Source organism: Sprattus sprattus, assembly GCF_963457725.1.
Source record: "Sprattus sprattus genome assembly, chromosome: 5".
In the NCBI taxonomy this organism is placed as follows: domain Eukaryota; kingdom Metazoa; phylum Chordata; class Actinopteri; order Clupeiformes; family Clupeidae; genus Sprattus; species Sprattus sprattus.
In genome coordinates this window covers 10,449,577-10,473,908 of record NC_137924.1, presented here as the reverse complement: position 1 = coordinate 10,473,908, position 24,332 = coordinate 10,449,577, and the positions used below count along the sequence as shown (strand labels likewise).

The 24,332-nt window shown below is 42.3% G+C and overlaps 4 protein-coding genes across 4 annotated transcripts; 2 read left to right on the top strand and 2 right to left on the bottom strand.

Moving 5' to 3' along the window:
* Positions 1-1,433: 1,433 nt before the first annotated feature.
* Positions 1,434-4,566, top strand: gpbar1 (G protein-coupled bile acid receptor 1; the record flags this gene model as incomplete). The annotated part of the gene is made up of 2 exons (XM_080839653.1): positions 1,434-1,485; positions 3,518-4,566. The coding sequence occupies 2 exons, from the start codon at positions 1,434-1,436 to the stop codon at positions 4,564-4,566; spliced, it is 1,101 nt and encodes a 366-aa protein (XP_080695779.1).
* A 2,361-nt stretch (positions 4,567-6,927) lies between these two features.
* Positions 6,928-11,065, bottom strand: LOC308366014 (keratin, type II cytoskeletal 8-like; the record flags this gene model as incomplete). The annotated part of the gene is made up of 10 exons (XM_080839649.1): positions 6,928-6,935; positions 7,253-7,296; positions 7,392-7,612; positions 7,770-7,895; positions 8,090-8,254; positions 8,370-8,465; positions 9,027-9,087; positions 9,411-9,619; positions 10,204-10,320; positions 11,027-11,065. The coding sequence occupies 10 exons, from the start codon at positions 11,063-11,065 to the stop codon at positions 6,928-6,930; spliced, it is 1,086 nt and encodes a 361-aa protein (XP_080695775.1).
* A 27-nt stretch (positions 11,066-11,092) lies between these two features.
* LOC308365464 (keratin, type I cytoskeletal 18) lies at positions 11,093-14,693 on the top strand (the record flags this gene model as incomplete). The annotated part of the gene is made up of 8 exons (XM_080838892.1): positions 11,093-11,500; positions 11,656-11,738; positions 11,999-12,155; positions 12,254-12,418; positions 12,516-12,641; positions 12,984-13,237; positions 13,630-13,664; positions 14,340-14,693. The coding sequence occupies 8 exons, from the start codon at positions 11,093-11,095 to the stop codon at positions 14,648-14,650; spliced, it is 1,539 nt and encodes a 512-aa protein (XP_080695018.1). The 3' UTR covers positions 14,651-14,693.
* A 365-nt stretch (positions 14,694-15,058) lies between these two features.
* On the bottom strand, positions 15,059-23,789 carry arpc2 (actin related protein 2/3 complex, subunit 2). Its single transcript, XM_080839555.1, has 10 exons — positions 23,595-23,789; positions 22,216-22,250; positions 21,766-21,878; positions 20,899-20,944; positions 18,857-19,043; positions 18,496-18,589; positions 17,971-18,097; positions 17,255-17,355; positions 16,868-16,968; positions 15,059-15,468 (listed from the first exon to the last, which is right to left on the bottom strand). Exons 1-10 carry the CDS (start codon positions 23,666-23,668, stop codon positions 15,447-15,449), a joined length of 900 nt encoding a protein of 299 aa, XP_080695681.1. The 5' UTR covers positions 23,669-23,789; the 3' UTR covers positions 15,059-15,446.
* Positions 23,790-24,332: the final 543 nt, after the last annotated feature.

Sequence of the window (24,332 nt, the reverse complement as noted above, 5' to 3'; positions counted from 1 at the left end):
TTTTTTGAATGCAGGTTTGTCATTAAACCACAAACTAGGAATTAGGTGAGCCTAGCAAAATACATAATTGACAGGACACTGACTTGCCCCTCCCAGTTGGTACCACTCTAGGTTGTCTAGTTGAAATGTGACTTACACTCTTACGGTTTTCGGTAGGCCAAGTTATGCGGATGTCCCCCATCTAAATTTCTTTTGGGCGTGTATAAAATCGTATGGATTTTTGGTTCAAAATGTATTGTGTGTTTGAACACATGAACACACTGTGTAGGCCCTAACTGAATAATACCAAGAGAATGTAACTATGGGGATATGACTGTTACCTATCTAAAATGGGTCAAGATTTATTTAAGTTGAAATGGACTTTTTATAGTTGGGTCCTTTATTTTTTTGTTGCTAGGAAATGAAGTCATTAAGTGGCCTAAGAGTGCACTGAAGGGGCAGCATTTCCTGTCCTTAGTGCAGGTGCATGTGATTAGCATGAATAAAATTCAGTCAAAAACATTTAACAGGTTAAATAGCTTTTGGTAGTATTTTTTTGTTTGAGTAGCCTTTTATGAGCCAGAACCATACATTCATGTTTTTATGACCAGAGCCAAACGGCTTTCTAAGGTTTTGCCGTTGTCACAAATATGCTGCTTGAATTTGACTCTTCAATGTAGGCTAACTGATATTGACTTACGGGTTATCCTCAAGTAGCACTGAAAGTCCCATCAGTGCAGACCAGCAGGAAATCAGCCCTGGGCACTTAGAACCCAGGTGCTGATGTTTTCCCCGTGGTAAAGAGTGTTTTTTCCTATTTTCCAAGAACATCTTTCTACCTCTGAGACGTCATCACATTTATCTGGCTTTATCTAACTGCATTTCAGAAGATTTCATATGAGGTTTCTTATGAGAAACATCATTCAAACCAGTGTGTCCAAGCTAAGCCTAGAGCTATCTCACTTTTGACCTAGTTTGTAGAAGTCTGTCACATAAACACTGTGTGTGTCAAATTTTATACAAAAAAGGTCAGAGGTTATGTTCACAAAAAAAATGTTCAAATAAACATTTCTTTCTATCACACATCACAGTTCCCAGATGTCTTTGGGGAATCCGCTTCTTTCACCTTATCATGGGAGGTGTAGCACCAGTCATCCTTTAATTTGCGCAGCTACCTCCTCCATGATTTGTGTGTTTGCAAAGATTGTTCAGAGAATACCATGGTCCAGATGGCAAGGCCAGGGAAGCCAAGTGCCAGAAAATGATCAAGTGCTTCCATCCCAGATAACGTTCTTCCCCCTCTGCATCCCTTAGGAAGGGCATTGCGTCCGTCACAACCTAAGTGTTTCTTTCCTGCTGCACATGTCTCTCTTGCCCCCAGAATTAGCTTTGCAGGACAACAGCCCAGTCTGCAGTGATATTAACCTGTCCTCCTAGCCCAAACCACCTCCAGCATGGCAAACAATTCAGAGGGAGAGGGACTGCTGGAGGCTGCCATTGTGACAGGTTAGGTGATGCATTAAATCTGGATGAGGTGGTCACACAGGCGCAGGTGTGGAGGTGAGACAAGAGGTGATGAATCTGTTTGCTCAGTCTCTAAATGGGAGAAAACAAGCCAGCAGCTCATCCCAACTGATCCAATCCTTCTCTGGGATGAGTCATGCTTTTTCAAAAGAATCATGTGCGCTTGATACACTAAGATTACTTCGTGGGTGTATAATATTATGTGAGTAGGTGAGGTTAATTTGTGGGTATATAAGAGTATGTATGTAAGTAAGTGAGGTCAATGTGTGGGTATATAAGAGTATGTGCTGTATGAGTAAGTGAGGTTAATTTGTGGGATAAAAGAGTATGTGTATGTGAGTAAGAGTTTGTAACATAATAGTGACGAGAGAAAAGACCCACTCACTCTCACACACACACACACACACACACACACACACACACACACACACACACACACACACAGCAGCAGTATGTGTTGCCCGTCTTATCTATGATGCATCCAAGTTGCGGAGGTCCGCCCCCTGAAGAGACATCCTACAAAGCCACCGCCTTTCACTTCGGCTTCCACTTTCACAGGCAAACAGTAAAGAACAACTATTTACTACACACAAGATGTCACGGCATAATCCTCTTAGTTAAAGAGAAGTTAATAGCCCAGAGCTTAGTCAGTAAAACCGGCATGGAAACAGCTGGCTGATGGAGGTGAGTTTGAAAGAGTTTAAACTTCTCTCTATGACAGCACAGCCATTTATTTTTAGCTTGTGGTTCAACCATATTGCCTGTAAAGAAGCGTTATGGTTATTAAGAAACTTTTTCAACAGTCGTGTTGCATGATGGGAGGGTAGAAACAGCATATCTTAAAGAGGCAGCACAATCTCTTTCCTGTGTTAAATACCACTCATTTCAAGCTCCTGTTTGAAGTGTCCGGTTTGTTCCTATGTGTTTCCAATGATGGAGCAAAGTAGTTTTCATTAATAGTGTGCTGTGGACACCTAATAATCCTCTTCCCTCTCAAACAATTGATTAAGACTGTTGTCAGTCAACACATCATAATGTCAAACCTTCTGAGGATTTTAGACAGTTTTGGGGTCAGAGACTTAACTCATCTACTGGTTTAGTGCAGTACTTCAACAATGTCTTTGAGCACACATAATTAAAAGCAAAATAAACCGATGTAAATATTTAAATTTTAATAATAATAAACATTTGTTGAACACTTAGGGCACAATGCATGTGCCTTTACCTTATTAAGCCCTGGTGCAGAGGATTACATGGTACAGATAGTTCAGATGAATTCCTTTACAAAACAACAGCAGTAAAAGAGATCTTGTGCTTGTGCTCGTGCATATTTAACAGTTGCCTTTTTTTGTAGTTATATAGTTAAGTAGTTCTTTGAAAAATAACAGAATACGGAATGTGAATTTCTTTAAATGAAAGTGATCACATGCACAGACATCCCTTTTCCTGTAAATCCCTACCATTAATGCCTAATGACATATTCATGAAACGAGAATGAGGTTCCCATTTTCTTAACCTTTACTCTATCAGGAGGGACCCATGAAGTAAGGGCATGTGAAGTAAGAACCGCAAGTGTTCTTGCAAAATTGGAAAAAAAATGTGTCCCAAACGTGGATTCCACAAACGTAATGTCCATCAGGCAGTAGCAGCTTATCTGTCAATGTACACCACAGGGAGATGCACCCTCTGCATATCACACAGTAGTTTACAACTGTTTAGTTCATATTTAAACAACAAATGGGCTGACATGATCAGGCTACACGTTGCCAAAACCTGACATAAATGTTTAGGCATATCATGCTAATGTTTACCTTTTAGTTTACCTTAGGGTTTGCAGACCACCCCTGCTGCCGGTTTTCCAAGAAATGTATGCAATAGAACACATAGGACTCCGATATAAATTCTTATATAAATAATATAATGTAAACAATGTACTTCTTTTATTGTAGTGTGGACGGTGAACTACATGGCAGCTCTTATTGCAGACCACACGACTCAAAACATCACTGAGGAGTAATCGTGAGGCGTTTGGCCATGGATGGCGATGACGATGATCGTCTCCAGGAGGATGAGTGGCTCATCTCCTGCATCACGATCCCCCTGTCCTCAGCCATCATCCTTGCCAACCTGGTCATCATCGTGGGCATCGTCTGCAACCGCCAGCTCCACAACACGCCCAACTACTTCTTCCTGAGCCTCCTGGTGGCCGACCTGTGCACGGGCATCGCTCTGCCCTTCATCCCGCGCATGGGCCTGGAGCAGAGCCTGGACTTCCAGACGTGCCTCCTGGTCCACACCTTCCCCAACTTCCTCTTCCTGTCCTATCTCTTCAACCTGGTGATGGTGCATTACGAGCGTTACCTGTGCATCGTCAGCCCCTTGCACTACAACCAGTTCTGGGTCCATCGCTGCTTCCCAGTGGCACTGCTGGCAGCGTGGGTGCCCCCTCTTCTCTATGCCTCCCTGCCCGCCTTTGGCTGGAATGAGTGGAACAACGACAACGACACCGACAACGCCAACAGCACCCTCAACCACACCGTGGGGTCGTCCGGGTATGCGGCAGACCCTCTGGGCGACGGCGAAGTATGCTCCTACAAGAAGGTCTTCCCCGTGCCCTACATCTACCTGGAGGTGTACGGCATCCTGCTGCCGGCCATCGTCCTCATCGCCGGGATGACGGGAAGGGTGCTGTGGATCACCAGGAAGCAGATGAAGGTCATCTGCAAGCTCCACCGGGCCGTGGACCGCTACCAGACCACCGACAGCGAGCACCGTCTGAACCTGCGCTACGCTAAGTGCCTGGCGGCCGTCTCCTTGATCTTCCTTCTCTGCTGGGTGCCCTACATCACCTATGTGAACCTGGCCCTGGGGTGGCTGAAGGGCAATGGGCAATCCCGGAACAGCACCCTGCACATCATCCTCTCCTGCACGGGGATCGGGAGCATGGCCATCATCCCGATCATCTTAGGGCTGGCCAACAGGCAGTACACAGACCCTGCTCGCAAAGTGCTGCTGAAAATGCGAGACTGCTGGCGTGGGATGCGTGGTAGCACAGACACGTAGCATACTAATTAACCTTCTGAGGCACATTCAGTATGGAGGCTCTTTCGTGAGAATTTATGTGCATTTTATGGAGGAAATGTGAACGTTGCAAACCTTTTCAGACTTCGAGAAATTCTTTTAGGCTACTCAAGAAAAGTCGAACATAACATTTGAACATGTCTCTCCAGGTTTAAGGGTTATGCCACAAACTCTGTGTATTGCAATTCTGTCATTATATGGTCAATGTTGTTTATATAGAGAGACACGCAAAGTGATTCAGCTTTCTTTGCATGAGGCATGACAGGAAAGCATGGTTGGGACTTCCAGCTGGATCAGGAATAAACTACATTTTTCTCACCATTGTCACCACTTCGTTTAGATGTTTTCCCTTGTGATATTTGTATAAGAAGGTTCAACATGTTACATTTACTTCACAACCAGTGCCAAAGGTCACTTTAGTCACTAGAGTCCTCTAAAAAGAAGGGAATGTTTTGTGTCCGGTGTCTGTCATCAGCCATATCCTGCACACTCATCTGTATTTACAAACAAAGAATCTTTTTAAAAATCCTATTAAAGTTGGCTACATACGTATCACAGTGTTCTACCAGCATAAAACCAGCAACTCTGCCAAATCATTAGAAACCACAGCAGGTGTAATGTATATGCTATGCACCAGTACTGATGGGCAGAAAACCTGTTATGGCTCCATACTATCAACAAAGAACAGGCTGGTATTAAAGATATATTGGTCATTTTTTTTTTCTTTGTTCAATGGTCCTTTTTATGATACAAAAATGGCTTTTCTGTGTCTGTTTCAGAGTTGAGAAAGAACTCCATGGTAACACTTCCTGCTGTTTAAGATGCTCTATACAGAAACCCCACAAAGAGCAATGGGGTTTCTTCCGTATACTTCAAAATCATGACCTATTTTCTCAAATTTCACTGCAATGATGTTGCTGTCAGCTGAAACCTCACTGGACTGATTCAACTAAATACATCTGATTAGAATATGATGAAGCCTCAATCACTCTAACTCATGTTTAGCACAACCATAGTAGAAAAGAAACTTGAGATTAGATTCCTATCTGATGTTAAAATTAGTTCAGCCGTGGTTTATCAAGCATGTATCAGTTTGTGTATTTCCTGGATGAAGACTGGAGCATTTGATAAATCTATGTTTAAAGACGTGTGCACTTTGTGTCTGCAACAGAGATGCGTCAGCAGCAAAAGGTCTAGCGAGTGAGCCGGGCAGTCTCCCAGCGTCCACATCGACAATCTGTTATCCCCTTATCATCCCATCACTATTCCCAGCAGCTCCCCCTATGGTGACGTCCCACTGAGTAATGGTGACTGTGGGAAATCTTTTCTCAAACACCAGCACAGATGGAAAATTCTCTCTCTAACGCTGGACCGCGACTGCCTTTTGCAAAGGGATAAAAATATCAACCCCATAGAAAAATGGTGCATGTACTGTATAAGACTAAGATAAAAGGGCTTAATGTCATATGAGTGTGTATCACATTAATAACACATTTACAATTTCATTATACGTGTCATTCTCGCTTAATTAATCAGGCCAAGTGCCATGTCCCAGTTCATTTAGCTCTAAACAATCCAGACTGCTTAGACTCTTGGCGAGAAGGTCTTCCTTATTTGACCACTTCAAAAATTCAAACACCACAACTGATGAACTATACCAGTTGAAAATAAAGGCCAAATGCTCAAATGTTCCAATACTTTGGTATGTTGGTCAATAATTAAAGGCCTTTTGTGTTTTTTAAAGTGCAAAAGTTTTTGATCCTTCACTTTGAATGTGGCACTATTGTTCAGTCTGTTTTTACATTTTCATTTAAAACATATGTATGGCCCACAATTGTATAGTGAATTCTACGATGGTTTAATCCTTTATGAAAGAGGAGTGACTGATGTTTATTGAGGATGCCGAAGAAGATGGAATGGAAAAAGGGACAGTTGGGAGACATCTTTATTTCCAGACATAAATACAGAGAACTCAGAGTACATATAATTCTGCCCACGAAAAAAGGTTCCCTTTAAAAGAAACAGAAGACAATCTTAAAGATAAATAATGTCCAACCCCGAAGTCCTACAGTAGTAACAGTTGTGTATGAGGAGTCTAAAAAAGCGGGGTTTATCAGTGAGAGCCTGGACTCTGAGCCACTACTCCTTAGACATATGGGAGCTCTCAGAGATTACTTGGCCGTCCTGTGTCTCAATTGTTTTGATGAGGATTCCTTTTTTGGGACCAGGTTTGTGCAAGACAGGAGAGGAAGGTGAAGGTGGCTTCTGACTCTGGGATGTTTGTATAAGGTCGTCTGCGTAAGTAAGGCAGGGTGTTGTTTTTTTTTGTATTGTTTGTATGGTTTAGAAATCTGAGCAAAAGATGAGACAGTTCACTTTTAGAGTGGCATTCACATAAATAATAGCAGCTTTCCCCTCCACCAAGGAAAACAAAAGTAGCAACATGCTTTCAGTCATACATTTGTGAAGTGAATGCACACACTGTAAGTGTTGACCAATGTTGTGTTAAATAAAGAAAAACACTTAAAGACGTTGATATGTTTGGCTTTTTAAGCTCTCTTAGCAAATACCCATTTTGTAATAAAGTGAGTATAGAATGGAGTTTGGATCATTTTTAATGCAAAGAATATATGTGTTGTTGACTTGAGCAAAAATAAACAATAATTACCAGATTTCTTGGCTGCTTCATTAGGTGTGGCTTTAGCAGTCATTCTGCAGGAAACAAAAGAAATATTTGATATTAGATATCCCTCTGTGCCTCAGATGTCCCAGTTTATAATTCCCTACCAATTCTAAAAACAACTTACCTCATCTCCTCCCCTTCCAGAAGCTTCTTGTACGTCGCTATCTCGATGTCCAAGGCCAGTTTGACATTGAGCACCTCCTGGTACTCACGGAACTGATAGGTCATTTGTTCCTTGGCTTTCTTCAGTGCTGCCTCCAGCTGAGCGATCTTCTCCTGGGCCTCCTCGCTGGCCTTCTCCCCCCTCTCCTCACAGTCGGATATATCATTCACCATATTCACTTTCTGAAAATACACCAATGGAACAAAATATAAGAGGTGAAAGGTCACACTCAAAGTGGAGACAAATTTAGTTGTTTATTAACATGTAGTTGCTTTTAAGATTTTGCCTTTGCCTTTGCCTGCCCAGTGGTTTTGGGCCTGGGGACTGAGAGATGCTCACCTGTTTATTGAGGATCTCCAGCTCTGTTTTCAGCCTCTGAATCTGTCGGATGAGCTCGGCTATCTCGTTCTTTTGATCTTTGACACCCTGTTCACGTTTTACTGCCTCTTGCATCATATCCTCCATCTAAATGCAGAAAGACCAGAAGCCGGAGAAATTACAGAAGAATCACCACAGTGGCGGAATGCAGTGCACTTGGTGAACAGAAGGGTAATTAGTGTGCTGTGTGTGATGTTATTCAAGGCAGTTAAGAAATGTGACATAGTAAACTCCTCCAGGATGAAATAGTGAGCCAAATGCTGAATGCTGTGCTGACCTACCTTCTGTTGGTTCAGTTGCTCTGTATCCTCACGGGCCTGGGCAGCCATGTCCTCATACTGGGCCTTCACCTTGTCCAGGATGTCTTTCATGTCCAGCTCTGGGGGCGTCTCCATCTCCAAGACGACAGTGGCATTCTGCACCAGGGACTCCAGCTCCTTAATTTCCTATGGGACGGGATGGGGAATCAAATTAAAATGACAGAAACTGTCATAGTCTGGGATGAAGTGAAATGAGAAATGAATTCAAATAAATCAGTCATATTTTTGAGCGTGGACAAACCTCCTCGTAGCCCTTCTTTAGGAACTCCAGCTCACTAAGCAACTCCTCCAGCTCCAGTTCAAGTTTAACCTTCTGCAGGTAGCCGTCATCCACAATCTGAAATCCCAAAACTCATTTATCTTGTTTGGCCAGACAAACAGGAGAGCAGACCTCAAAGCAAATTTGCAAAACTGCTGACTGTCATAAAATGCAGTCACAGAGTTTTGCAAAATGACATGAAAAGGTCAAATATGCATGTTAGTGGTGGGAAGGAGGCAAGGTAATGGCAGTGGTATGGTATACATTTACAGTACATTTAGCAGACGCTTTTGTCCAAAGCAACGTACAAGGGAGACAATTAGAACATTATTCTTCAGGAGACAGACTTCTCTGCTTTGTTAAGGGCTCCAGTAATGATAGTCTCAGTCACAAGTCTGTGGGACCTGTGTCGACGGTAAGTTAATTAGAGGGTGCCAAATATCCACAGTTCGAGATTCTTCAAAATGGAGGTGTTAAGGGTCAAGGATGGGAGGGTGGGGGGCGGCTCTATTGTGAAAGCATTGCCTTTAGGCCAAGAAGTGTTAGAATGAAAATTGCTTCCAAAAACATTTGCATGAGAGGAATTGAGAGAAATGTCATGTATGTAACTAAATTACATGTGTGGTACAATTCACATACCTTTTTGCTGATCACAAAATCATTCTCCACCTCAGTCTTCTTTTCAACCTCCTTCTCATACCTTAATGACAGTTCAAAGGTGTAGAGTAAGAAGGACTTTAGAGAGAGGACAACCACAGGGGCGTGAATTTCATGTCACAGAGCTTTTCTTCCTTTGAAGAAGAGGAAGACGACATTGTCTTCACAGCAGTGAGATCTATGCTTCAGGCATCTGTACTGGTGGAGAAAAACCAGACTATAGACCAAAGCTAATTTGCAAGGCACCGCCCAACTATCCGACCCGGAGTTTGAGTACCCTAACAGCGCCTTAAGCTGAGATCAGCAGAGCAAGCATTCCCTGCCTCTGCTGACCGTAAAAAAAAAAACCTGCTTTGGAGAACTTACTTCCCCCTGGATCGTTCAACCTCGTCCTCAGCCCGCACCAGCTCCTGCTGTAGCTTCTCGTGGTCCAGGGCTAACCGCTCTATTTGCCTCGTCAGGTTGTTTTTCAGCTCCTCCACAGTTTCATCAATGTTGGCCTTGTAGGGCTCCTTTTCAAGTAGGATGCTCAGTCGGGTTCCCAGGACTTTGTTCTGATCCTGTAGACCACGCACCTATGGCAGATATTAACGCTCTTTTCAGAAACACGGTGGTTTGGCGAAATGTGTAACAGGACTTCTGTAGCCAATCAAATTCACAATAATTATGAGCACCCACAGCACAGAATGACTGTGTTTTCCTTTGGCCCGAGGAACAGTGTAATTATGCCTGCTCAAGCTAGAGCAAATAACAGAGTTTAAGGTCATAGGTCAATGATTAAGACTGAGGATAACAACAAATGTTCCCGCACAACACTGGCAATGTACGAAACCCAAAGTTGGCAAAGTTAGGTATTACTCAGCAGAGTTACTGTACTTTTATTAAGATACTGTTGACAGTTGAGAGTTTCATGTACTTTGCAATGGATAATAAACTAAACTTAAACATTGGAAGTGGATAATTTCGTGCATATGAATTAGATGGTTATGTCAAAGCCTATGTTCTACATGTTCTATCCTATCCTAAATTACCACTGATCTTTCCATTTATTATTATACCATTAATCGCATATAAAAGTATGTTCTATACATCGAGAAAAATGCATAAATAAATAAAATAATACATAAATATGCATATACATCCATTGGTGAATACTTACCTTGTCAATCAGCCCCACGAATTTGTCATTTAAACCTACGATGGCCCCCTTGTCTTTCTCTTTGTTAAGTTCGCGCGGAGTTGCTTCGGACTTCGTGCTCGCCATTCTGTAGGTTAACTACAAGAAAGAATGATGGGCATGAACACAAGCAGGGTTTGAGAGTGTAGCAATGAGGTTTGAAAGTGTATATGAGGTTTAAGGACGTGTATTTAAAGACCGACCTGCTCCGCCCCTCCTGAATAATGCAGTAGTTCTGGACCAGGTATGTCGACAGATGTGCGATCTCACCTGTCCAAATGACGAGGGAAGGAGTGAAGCAGGCCTAAATGACAACTGCCCACTAGAGGGAGATGAACTCTTGGAAATGCGAGATCAAGCGCCCCGGTCAGAATTTATGGCCACTGAATCGCAGATATATCTCACTTAGACAAGTGTTGCTAGTGTATGGTAGTGGTTTTGGTGATGATTGTGATTACGATGTTGTTGATGTTGACACATCTTTTCTTTGTATGAATAACTTAATTTGACTATTTGAGATGCATAGTCGGAAATACGTTCCTATTGTCTATGTCTATATTTTTGGTATTTCTATACACCCAAATCGTTTTACGGGACACAAAAAATAGGTGATCTGGTTTAAAAACCAGCCTCAAGTAAAAAAAAATTTCACCCCTAATGATTAGACACTTGCATGGTTACACCTCTGCACCTTTAGAGTGTAGCAGTTGAGCCACGTTTTTCAACCAATCCGCTTTCACAAACAAAACGATGCGCACTAGCACATCGGCTACCTGTATAAATAGGACTCCCCTTCGTACCACACCTGTACAGGTGAGGACGTAGGCTCTTCACCATTATCCATTGTTCGCATCTAGACTCATATAGAATAATGTCGTACTTTGTGAGATCTAGCACTGCTCCAAGGAACTTCTCCAGCTCAAGCGCTTCGGGCAACCTTGGGCAACGAGGGGTCCGGTCTAGTGCGGCTAGTGTGTTCGGGGGAGCTGGAGGCATTGGCTCCCGCATCTCCACTGCAAATGTTCGGAATCTCTCCGATATGCTGCGCCCTAATGTGCAGCTGGATAACGGGCGACCAGTTATTTCTCCAGCGAATGAGAAAGAAACAATGCGGGGCCTCAACGACCGCCTTGCTGGATACCTCTCCAAGGTGCGAACGCTGGAGGAGTCCAATAGCAAATTGGAGGATCGAATTAAAGCGGTAATGAAGACAAGAGGCACTGGCACTGAGAGAGACTGGAGCAAATATGAGCAGCCACTTGCTGCCCTGAAGGAGCAGGTAATGTTATAATTTGTTTTTCAGTTTTTTCTGTAACTTCCTGTCTATGAAATTCTCTTGAAAACACAGAAAAAGTTGTGGATGGTGAAAAAAAAAATGAATAGCTTTTCATTGTAAGCCTATGCTCAAATATTTCTTAATTCTGTTTGATGAAGCTCCAAGATATGACAATGGAAAATGCCCGACTCTTGCTGCAGATTGATAATGCAAGGTTGGCTGCTGATGACTTCAAAGTAAAGTAAGAAAAGAATAATACGTTCATTGATTGATTGATTTACTCACATAGCTATTTATTTTCTTATTTATAAAAATGTTCCAGTTAAATTGTGGAGTCGTAAAGGATTGTGTATACTCCTGACACTTTAAGTTGTAGGAGCCACACACATAAAAAGAATATTGAGTCAATTTGAAGTGTATTATTCTGGAGCTGTAGCCTGCAAATAAACAGTCTGTGTATGTTGACACTTTTGTAGACTTAACAAATATGTTCTTTTACAGGTCTGAGACTGAGCAGAACATGCGCCAGGGCGTGGAGCAGGACATCGCAGGCTTGCGCAAACTCGTTGATGAAACCCAGCTGAGCCGCATGCAACTGGAGGGTCAGATCGAATCGATGAGGGAAGAGCTGCTGTTCCTCAGGAAGAACCACGAGGAGGTACTGTATAGGTTTCAGAGCAAGCTCCCCCATCAGCCACAGACAGAATCCCTGCCTTGCCTTCCCACTCTGGTGTAACACAAGTTTCTTCCTCACAGGATGTCGACGAGCTGAAAGGCCAAATCAACAACTCCAGCGTGTCTGTAGAAATGGACAACCGCAAGGGCGAAGATCTCAACGAGACCATCACCAAGATCCGTAAGGACTACGAAAAAGTTGCTCAGAAGAAGCGTGAGGAGACAGAGGCCTGGTATCAGTCTAAGGTTGGTTTTAACCAGGAGAGGATGCATGACTGATGTATGAGCACAGCCCTCTCCTATATGAAGTAGTAAACTATGGAGGTTTTTGTCTATTTGACAGTTTGACAACATAACCGCCGAGGTGAGCAAGAACACTGAGGCACTGCAGACAGGCAAAAGTGAGCTGAATGATCTGCGCAGACAGAAGCAGTCCTTGGAGATCGACGCTCAAGGTTTACACAACATGGTACTGTATAGACTCCTATATATACTATATATGCACCCCCGCCCATGTCGGGCTCAGTCTATGCCTGCCTATGACTAATCCTTCAAGACCACAAAGGAATTATCAGTGTACGACTGAACAAAATGTTCTGTCCGCTGCCATTGCTCAACTGTTCCTTTAACTGTCTCACATCCAGCTCAATTACACAATTGAGCTTAAACATGTCTCACTTCCAACTACGATGCCATGTTTTCTTTCACAGAACAGGATCATTGAAAATGTACAAAACATCTTCCTTCTATATGGTGTATATGTTCAATTACTCTCAAACTGTTCTTCTGTTCATATCTTTGTTACTTCCAGAACCGCTCCCTAGAGGACACTCTGAATGACACGCAGAATCGCACGTCCCAGGAGTTGAACCAATACAACAAGATCATCCTGCAGCTGGAAGATGAGTTGGGCCAGCTGCGGGCCCAGGCTGAGCGGCAGGGGTTGGAGTACCAGACTCTGCTCAACCTCAAGATGAAGCTGGAGGCTGAGATTAACACCTACCATTGCTTGCTGGAGGGCGATGGTGCTGATTATGACAATGATTATGACAATGCTGACGACAAGTAAGGCAGCAAACATAACTGCTTTTCAGTACCGACAAAATCCAGAGTGTTTAACACAGAGCATGCACTCATCAGCTAAACCCCAACAGTCTGTTTTCTCACAATATACAGTATTTATCCATACTAAGGTTTTACAATATGGCCATATAAGGTAACAGACTGAGGAGAATGACTTGTAAATGCATGTGTGAGTGGTGAATCCCCAGAGAGAGTTTTTCCACCACAGTGTGAGTGCTGTGGTAAGGGCTTCACACAGGCCCTGGCAAGTCACAGCAAGCCGCAGTCCACCGTGATAACACACACATAGAAACCCTATCTTCTGTTCCTTTATACTACTAGTTTGTCTTCCTCCCCCTGCCACTCTCTCTCACTTCTCTCCATTCCTCCCACAGAGTGAATTTTTCTTTAGAGCAGGCATTACAGGCCGGTAAGTACTGTGTCAAGTAGAAGTGCCACAAGTTTAGCAGTTCCTGTCTCTGTCAAAACGTAGCATGCCTTAATCACTAACCTTGTTTTATTATGTTAACATTCACCACCACCTTTCTTATGGTAGCTTGATTTCTGCTTTCCAAATCTGCATGCTAAGTACAAGCTTCATTAGGTACTTTATTTCATCATGATAGTACTACTGAAAACCATACAAGGTATTCTTTAGGTTGGCAATGTTCTGTTATCACGGACATTTTCACATCACAATGACCAGGCATTGTGCCAGGGATATGCACTCTTAGAAGAAAGATATGCAAAAACAAAAAATATTGTTTGCTAAAACTAGCATCAACTTGCCTCTACAAGAACCATGTTTGTGCTCATGCATCATTTGGATAGAAGATAACTGAAGAAAAAAAGAACAAACAAAAAACCGCTTGGCACAAAATGTTCTCTGTTAGAGTCAAGTTCCTTTCTAAGAGTGAAGAAACAGAATAGATGGTGCAAAAAAGTAAATGGCTTTCGAAATGAGGATATAGCGAGTGAAGATGGCTGACTTGGCTGAGGTGAAGGTGTATTGCACAATGGGTATTGATCAGGTGTGTTGCACAATAAACTTGTCCCTTTAATCTAATGTGATCGCCAATCTGAGACTCGCTCCTTGTCTTTCCAGCTCCGCCACCCGCCGCTCTTAAGAAGGTTCTCATCATTAACCAGGAGATGGTGGATGGGGAGGTGGTCTCTCAGACCGAACATGAGACTATGCCCACAAATGGTGACAAGACCCAGGAGGAAGAGGAGTGGGAGGAGGAGGAAGAACCAGATGTATCAGAACGCCAGAGCGCCAGCCCAGCTGTGGAGCACGGAGGAGAGGATAGTGACACCGTAAACCAGCAACCAGAAGAGGGGGAGGATGCAGAGGGGGGACAAGCCCCCAACACCCCACCGCTGGAGGACGAGGCCGTCCAAGATGAGGAAGAATAGAAGGATTGCGCTTTCAACACCTGGCTCCACCCAACCCCACATACCTCTCCCTCCCCCACCGTAACACAGCTGCATTCCTCTTCTTGTGCCTACTCCCCTCAGTATCTGATAGCCCTGGAGACCGATTTACCACTCTCACTGTACCCTCAATGCAATAAACTAAGCATCTTAAACCAATATCTTTTTTGTGTTATTCACTTGTGAGATTTGCTGATATTCATTTCTGAACCGAGTTTGAAATAGTATGGCTACACTATCTGCATAAGATTCTAATCGTCATGATGCAAAACATGGAAACAGCACAGCCTTTCAATGATGTCTTATTTAGATATTTATAGGCGTCACTTGTTTTAAGTCTGGTTAAAAAAAAAAAAAGACAAGAGATTATTGTTTTTTGTAACAAGACTGGTTTATTCTTTACCATCACATGATTCCAAAACGGGACAGGTGAATTAGAGCGAATAGAATGAGAGGAGCAAGTTTGGTGGATACTGCGTTGTTAAAACAAAACACCCATCTAAGAAGAATGCAAGGCAAGAGTACCAAATGGAATACAAGGTCATATTGTATCAAAAAATTCATTTGTTCATAATGTCATATAATTGCATCAAATATTTATCCTAGGAATGCAAAGCAACAAATTGTAGAGTCCTCCCTTGTGGAGAGAGGACTTCTCTTAGAGGACTCAAAGCACTGGCCAGAGATTAAGGGAGTTTGATCTAGTCCAGTGAGGCATGAAACTGCGGATGCTTGTCTCGCCGTGTCCCCATGCGTGTTCAGGTTAGCACACGTGTCCTTAGCGAGTGAAGGTCTTACCCCTGCAAGGATACAATCAACATGAGCATTGGATTTAGGCCTCTCAACACAATTCAAAGTGGTTCAAGCGATGATTCAAACAGTACAATAAGGTCATTCTGCTATAAATGAATAAAAAGCAGCCACTGAAGTGCAGTTGGGATATTAGCTAAAAGCTAACTTGTAGTTCCCCTACAATCTCAAACACCTCTGTTTAAGTAGCATGTAAAAACAAAGTGCACACCGTTCAAAAGAATGCACTGTTAATTGGTCCCTTATAATCTAAGCACCCTATAATCTCTGTTCAGAGTCTATGGTAATAGCCCATTTTCCTAGGTATGCCTAAATACAGTCACGGACAAAAGTTGAAGACCAATCTTGAGAAAATGTACTTTTTTCTTCTACACGCAGTGATTGCTTCAGAAATGAAATCAATTGCATGAGATTGGTTCATCCTTTCGACAGCCAACTGTTGTCTCCTTTCAACTGACGTAAACACACGCCATTAAGCTTTTTCTAAAACCACCGAAATGGGTACGAAGCCGTCACTGCGGACGCTCTGACTGCTTTCTACCCGTCATTGCAAATATCACAACTGCATTGTGACCAGGAGTATTGCTACACTTAAAAGTCGCTCGTTCAGAAAATCCTTCCTGGCGAGGAATCATAATTTGTGCCCTCTTGACCTCCATTTTCATGGGTTTTTAAAGAAAGGCCCATCAGTAAAATACTACATATTGACATGTTACTGCGTGATTGTCAACTGAAAAGTGACTACAATAGGCTGTCGTAAGGATAAGACCATCTCATACAATCGGTTTCATTTCTGATGCGATCATTGCATTCATAAGAGAAAAAAAAGTACATTCTCCCAACTTTTGTTCATGACTGTAGTCCACTTGCGAAGAGGAAGAGGTCAGCAATCTTGACCACACGATCACAAAAATACACTAAAGAAAATAGCTCCTTCTTCTGCACTAAAACTTATTTAACTCACCAAACCAATGGAACCAAGCATCCATTCAGATCAAGTTCTAAAGGATGTGGACCATGAAGGCAATAAATATTGATCTGCCATCAATTCAAAGATGGAACTCTTATCAAATCAAAGGTGTAGTAATAACCTCTGGCAAAGGATTTCAGCTTAGCATGTAAGGTTTAACATCTATAAAGTTTGATTTTTAAAAAGGAGAACAACTCGTTCCCTGTGTTGTTTTTCAGAAGTTGATATCCTGGGGTGCTGTACTTCCCTGCCAATCTGTAATATCTAATAAGGTTTGAACACAGGCCATTTTCAACTTGCACAAGAAACCACAATCATCTTTAAACCATGCTGTGTCAAGCTTCATTTCACCCTGAGGGAGGGATGCCTCACACACACACACACACACACACACACACACACACACAGACGATACTCACGAGATAGTTTTCATCTCTTTCTTCTCAGCATCGGGACGGGCGCGGTTCAGAACCTTTAAGAAGTCGGAAGTCTTGGCTCTCATGCGTGTGTGAATGTAGGCCTGTGTATAGAGAGACGCACAAATAAGACTCTCCAACGGGAATGTTTTCAGGAAACAAGGCCACATAGTTGGGATCACACATTAACTCTGGGAAGTTATTAAAAGGGCAAGCACACATACACACACACCCCCACAAGAGAGATGAATGAGCTGGATGTATGCAAACAGAACATTACTCACACACAGTACACAGAGCCCACCCACTGTTTAAAAAAAAAAAAGGGCAGAACCAGTGACCCCACTCTTGTGCAAGAGCCGTTAAGAGCACTGTTGGCCAGGCGCATACCTTGGAGCACTTTATGTGGTAATGCAGATAGTCTCGGAAGGTGTGGATGAGGTTGATGGTGTTGTCTCTGGCGTTGGCGCTGGTGTGGCGGGGGAACAGAACTGGTGAAAAGAAAGACAGAAATATTATCAGGGGGGGGGGGGTCTCGTTCCCCCCATAAACAAGAACTAGCATGAGATTCAGGGGGGGAGTCAGACAGTCAGACAGTCAGACAGTCAGCAGTTCATTTCTGTGGTTGGGTGGGTGGGTGTGCAACATCAGCTGCTGCCAACTGTTGTCGGTCTGGTTGATGGTTTTGTACTGAAAAGGTGTGGCATTGTTTATACTAGCGCCTGAGTAAATGCAAATATTCAAACAGTAGACTTTTGTTTACATACAGACATCTGTCACAGGTGAATCCATGTCTCAGGTTTTGAAGTCATAAAACTATTTGTTTGATGTAGCGACTAACTAAGAGCAAGTCTTTTGAGGGCGTGGCTGTAAGAAAGAAAGAGACATATGCCAACAGGAGCCTACACCGGATTGCATACTGTGCAATTAGCTCAGTCGCTAAAAATACCACCAAATAAATGGGTAATATAAAATAATAAATGTGTGATTAATGATATTTATTGTATGTTGTATATGGTAAAATTAAAGTGCGTTATGGAAAAACTCCATCAAGCTTGAAAGCATGGATTACTGCTGAAGTTCCTAGCACAGTTCAGAGAACACACCAAACGTGATGTAGCCGATGTTGTCTCCCACGGCGGCGTCGGTGTCCTTCAGCTCCAGGGGAGGCTCTCTGTGGTTGAAGAGCACCTGGGGGGCCGTGTGGCTGGCACGGCGGCCCTCCTTAAACTCCTGAGGAGACACAAGCAGACGTCTGAGAACAGCATAGCAGGCCACACCAGGAGCAAGAACGTAAGGGGTTCAATGACAGAGGGAGACCGCTTCAAAGTTGGACGGGGTCAACAATCCGTGACCTTTCACAGAGGGCGCGGCAAGAAAGCCTGAGAAAACTGGACCAGGTTTGGTTTCAAACAGATTACCAAACAGATGCAGTGACCAATAAAAACACTCATTTCATAATGTTCAGTAAACTGTTGTATAAAAGAGTCATGATGTGATTTAATATCACTGCTCTAATACAGTTTGATTTTGTGAAGCAGTACTTGCGTGAAGCATGATACTGAAAGTCTACCTGAAAGGCCATTCCCGGTGAGAACTTGACGGTGCGAACATTATGTCAAAACACAAACCTGCATGAACACTTTCCCAATGACGACATCGTCATCATCCTTGAACACTGTGCTGAAGACCACTGTGACTCGGTCTTTCTTCGCTTCAAGGTACCTGAGAATGATCAAAAGGGAGAGGAGGAAATAACATTTGAGAATACAGGTTTGAGTCGATTAAGTCAGAGCATTAGATTTCAGATACGCTTCAGGACAAAAGAAGGACTGGTTGAAACAAACCAGTGTCATTTAATAGTAGGGGTCAGAAGGTCAGAAGGCAGAACCGAAAACAGCAGTGAAGTCATTATCTTCACTTTAAGACGACAAAGAAGGGGTAAGTGCATGTTAACTGCGGAGAAGCAGCTTCGAGGGAGTGGCCACCTACATGGTCTCATCCTCCCTGTAGTGGACCACAGCTCTCCTCTCGCCCTCTTTCCCCTCCTCCTGGAACTTGAAGTACTTCTCGAACACGGAGGCGAAGCAGTTCCTCTTCAGCATGCCTGCTTGGTGGGTCATCTCATCTTTGTTAGGAGGCACATTGTCCAAGTCAAAGAGCAGGGACACATTGTAGCCTGATGGTGACACAAAAGGGAAAGATTAAATCATCCATCCTGAAAGCTTAATATGTCTTTGAGGCAATGAGAACAATCTAGGGACACAGTGTGGATACATCTACATTCAGGCCCAGAAGGGGTCAGAGACAATGTTATTGTTTCAGTGAAATATAAATCAAATTGAATTGAATTGAATCTACAAGATACCAAGTTAGTAGAGCTGGGTTTCGATTCAAATTTCAAGAATCGATTCGATTCCGATTTTTAAGTTTCAGAATCGATTTTTTCCGATTTTCTCAGATTCCATCCGATTCCATTCGATTTCGATCTGATTTCCGATTCGATCCGATTTCGATTCGATCCGGGGGTTAATGTTATTAAAAATGAAAAATATATTTGAACCGTTTCTTTCACTTCATGACTGTGTAGAGAAGCAACATATTAAAACTAGTATTATATCAATATTAAACAGCAAATCTTACAAGTATTGGTAGTTACTGATGGCTTGAAGACTGATGAAAAGGTTAAGGGTCAATCTACCTTCAAGAAAGATAATTCAGGACAATAAATGGAGGACATCATTGAGGTGACTATATCTGCAACAGTGGATTCCTACTGGGACACTAACCAGTGCATCATTATTATGCTTAAAAAATAAAAAAATTAAAAATTAAAATTAAAACAAAAATCAAAACATTTTTTTTTTTTTTAAATCGATCTTTGGACGTACGAATCGATAATCGGTCATTAATATGCTAATCGATTGAAAATCGGAAAATCTGTCTCTGGTCGCTGTCACAGCATTGAGAAATACTATAGTTATTATGAGTAAATCCTCTCTGGTCGCTGTCACAGAATGGAGGAATACTATAATTATTATGAGTAAGACCTCTCTGATCGCTCTCACAGCATTGAGGAATACTATAGTTATTATGAGTAAGACCTAAGCTGCTGTCACAGCATAGAGGAATACTATAGTTATTATGAGTAAGACCTCTCTGGTCACTGTCACAGCATAGAGGAATACTATAATATTATGAGTAAGACCTCTCTGATCGCTCTCAAAGCATTGAGGAATACTATAGTTATTATGGGTAAGACCTAAGCTGCTGTCACAGCATAGAGGAATACTATAGTTATTATGAGTAAGACCTCTCTGGTCGCTGTCACAGCATAGAGGAATACTATAATTATTATGAGTAAGACCTCTCTGATCGCTCTCACAGCATTGAGGAATACTATAGTTATTATGAGTAAGACCTAAGCTGCTGTCACAGCATAGAGGAATACTATAGTTATTATGAGTAAGACCTCTCTGGTCGCTGTCACAGCATAGAGGAATACTATAATTATTATGAGTAAGACCTCTCTGATCGCTCTCACAGCATTGAGGAATACTATAGTTATTATGAGTAAGACCTAAGCTGCTGTCACAGCATAGAGGAATACTATAGTTATTATGAGTAAGACCTCTCTGGTTGCTCTCACAGCATAGAGGAATACTATAATTATTATGAGTCAAACCTCTCTGATCACTCTCACCGCATAGAGGAATACTATAGTTATCATGAGTAAGACCTAAGCTGCTCTCACAGCATAAAGAAATACTATATCTATTATGAGTAAGACCTCTCCGGTCGCTCTCACAGCATAAAGGAATACTATAGTTATTATGAGTAAAACCTAGGTCGCCCTCACAGCATAGAGGAGTACTATAGGACTGACTTTGCTCACAGGTTCTAAAGACACTATTTTCTTTGGTGTACAAGTATCATCATTCTCTTCAATTTCACTTGTTTGGTCAGCTTTAGCTAATATGTTGGTGTGTGTGTGTGTGCGTGTGCGTGCATATTTCTAGACATGTTCCATGTACCTGACTCAGGTGCCACCATGTAATCTCCATACACCCTCTTCAGCAGCTAAAACAAACAACATGGAACTCAAGTCACACAAACTATCACAACACAGTATGATCAAGCAGTCTTTTAAGTCAATAACATTCTTATTCATCTAAAGTTTAGATATAAGCGTGAAAACATTTATTATACATGTGATTCAGTTTGAATCTTTGAGATGGGTGATGAAACAAGCGTCAGAATCACAGCAGGACCGTGGGTGCCACGGGATAGGAGCAGTCCCACAACCTACTCTGACCACTTCCACATTTTCATATGCTTTGCATCGACCCCGTGAGGTTCCTGCAAACGCCAGGGTGGTGGCTGAGGGAGATTTGAATGTTCATTTGGATGTGGAAGAGAGATGATTGTGACTGATCACACCATAATAATAAAAAAAAAAAAACAATGTCTGTGTGCTTCGGATCATGCCTAAGTCACAAGAGCTCCTCTGTGCATGCGGCACGAGCTGAACTGGGGAAGCTTGCTCGGTCTGCAACCATCTATTTTGAAGTCCATTACTTCCTACAAAAGAGGTGAGTCACCCTCACTTCCTGTTTTAGTGAGAAACCACTGAGCCTTGTTGCTCCCCTATATGGTGACAAAACCATCTCATGACAGACATCAGTTAATGTCAAGAGAGAAAGCAAAAAAGAATACATGTAAGAGATGTAAGGACTGAACTCCTTTGTTATGCAATTATTCAAGACATACTTACTACCTCTGGCAATGGACAAGGACGGTAAAGAATGTTGATTGGGTCCCTTTTTTTTTTTTAATCTAAGCACAGAAAAAAAAAACATCCCCTATAAAGATCTTAAGATAATCATGGAGGCCACCCCTACCTCATCTGCTCCATGGTCCGCCAACTCCTTGTAGAACTTCAGAGAAATGCTGACCATCACTTTGGTCTTGTCCCCATCAGGATTGGAGATATGGTAAAGGACCCCATCAAAATCTGTGGAAGATGACAAGTCTTAATAAGGACTATATTTTCTGAATTGCATTACTAACAGAAAAGACGCAGTGGGAAAATTCAAACCAGCAATACATTCAGAGAACCTTGGACAAATAAAACAAAGAAAGTAATAAGGCAATTTGACAGCCATCCAAGGTCAGCATGCAGGATATCAGTGCTTGTTGGAAAGCATAAAAACTAACTATATATATCTATTATCTCTATGGCAAACAGAATGGTTGCACAAAAAGAGTGAACACCTACAACAAAAACTAAGGATGCATGGCCTAATGATGGAAGAACGGTGATGGGTTTAAACTCAGATTCTGCCACATACCTGCAAATGTAACTTCTACTGCCTCAGGCTTGTTCCTGCAAGCAAAACAAAGCAGGAGGTACAAGAAGTAATGGTTACCACATAGCCTTTATGCGTTCAGTCACATAGCCTAGTTATTTACATGGTAGGAAAATGTTTTCTAAAAAAAATGTTATCATAGAACTGGGTTGCAGTATCAAAGAACTGCAACAGAGTAACATTTTAGAATCGGGAGGATATTCTGGTGCCAAGCAGCTTTGCTTCTTTTGGACCTAGTTCAACTTCCTGCGGCCTAAAAGAGCAGCAGCTTCAAGTCTTCTACAAAGAAGTCTTTTAGTCAGCACATTAATTGCTGTCGCAGCAAGTACTCTGAAGTGGTCCTTCCATCTGCGGATACTCATAATAGCCAACTTAACGTTACAACGAGCCTACGATAGGTCTTGCCATTAGATTCAAGGCGACTCTGAACGGAGCCTTGTACGATGCGCGAAACTGACGGTTCAGTAGAGTGAAGGGAACTGGTGAATGCGGAAATAACTTAGTGGCTCCATTACATTACGTGAAGGCAGCAAACTATGCAGTGCATGTTCCTACTTGTCGAGTGGAGGAAAAACTGGCATACGTTATGCATACGACCATTACAATTTAATATGATGCATTCAAGTAGCTTCCTAGGGTTCCCCAAATACGGCTTTCCAAGGCCACAGATATAAAAGAAACCTGTCCCAGATAACAGCTGGATAATGGTCTAAGCTCCGGAAGCCACGTAGCTAGCTAGCTAACGTATCGATAGCTAACTAGATAACAACCAATGCATCCAATCCATGCTATCTTAACGCCAGTTCAATACTACACATATGCAGTTATATAGTCAGGCAGACCCAAATCAGACAGTCACAACATGTACTGACAAGCTGAACTGATTGGGTCGACACTAGCCTTAAACTGTGGCTAATATTGTACTAGCAAGCTAACGTTTCATGACAAGCTATCGTTAGGCTAGTGATAAAACAATTACGTTTTCCTGTGGCCAAATGATTGCTTCCAACAAAAGGCAAGGGATGACAGATAAGCAATTAAAGAATATTATAAAAGGAAATGATTGCTTGTTCTAAAAAGCCGAACTGGATAGGAACAAAGATTTTAGAATTTCTCCGTGATTGAATGGCTATGACACACCCCATCCTTGGATGCCAGAAACGGCTTGACCAACTCTCAAACCTCAGCAAGGATATAATAATTAACGTTAGTTTGTGCACAACACGAGACGGCGATGGTATATACACCCAAATATTAACCCATGTTAAAAGCTTTAACAGCAACTCAATTCACAGTTGTGAAATGTTAGCTGGGAAAGGTTAGCTCTCTGGCTATCCAGATTGCTATTACCCATTGCTCACCCGTTGGATGCACTCTCAAATTTAAGAGATAACGTTTCTTCTATGATCCGATTATTTATCTCCAACAAAATCATGATGACTGTTTCAGCGGTGTTTTTTTTTTTATAGCAAAATATCGGTTTAAACGTTTATATTGTCCAATTTGTGGTCGTTGAAGTTTTCCTCCCCTGTAGGGCTTTCCGATCTGTCACGTCTTCCGCATTGGTATGTAGGACCCTTCTACAGTTGGTCGCAATAATGCCTGCGCTACACAAACTGAGCAGCTTTAGTTACATCTAGATTCAATTAATTGTTTCTGTATCCTTAAAAAGATATATCGACCCAGCATCCATAGGACATACGCATATACAATGACAAAAAAACAAAGGGTGGATGAAAAGAAATGTGCCCACTTTCTTTGTTTTGCCCATTCTCTGGTCACCCGCAGTCACTGACAGGTGATACTTTAAGAAAGAAGATGCCAATGGGGCATGCCAGTGATGGCAACCAAACTCTATGAAGTCCAAACAAGCGGTTGGAGGATCAGGTACAATGTATTTGTGTTGTCACATTGATGGTGGTTTTGGACTCTGTCTTGCCAATATGGTCCATCTCCATTTTTCTTTCCCTGGACTTCTCCATCATCTCATCCTACATTTGCTTGTTTTGTGTTGTGAAATCTAACGTGATGGCCATGTTCTAGGAAAAAGCAGCAACCACCTATAATAAGAACAGACAACACACAGTAAGGATGGCGGA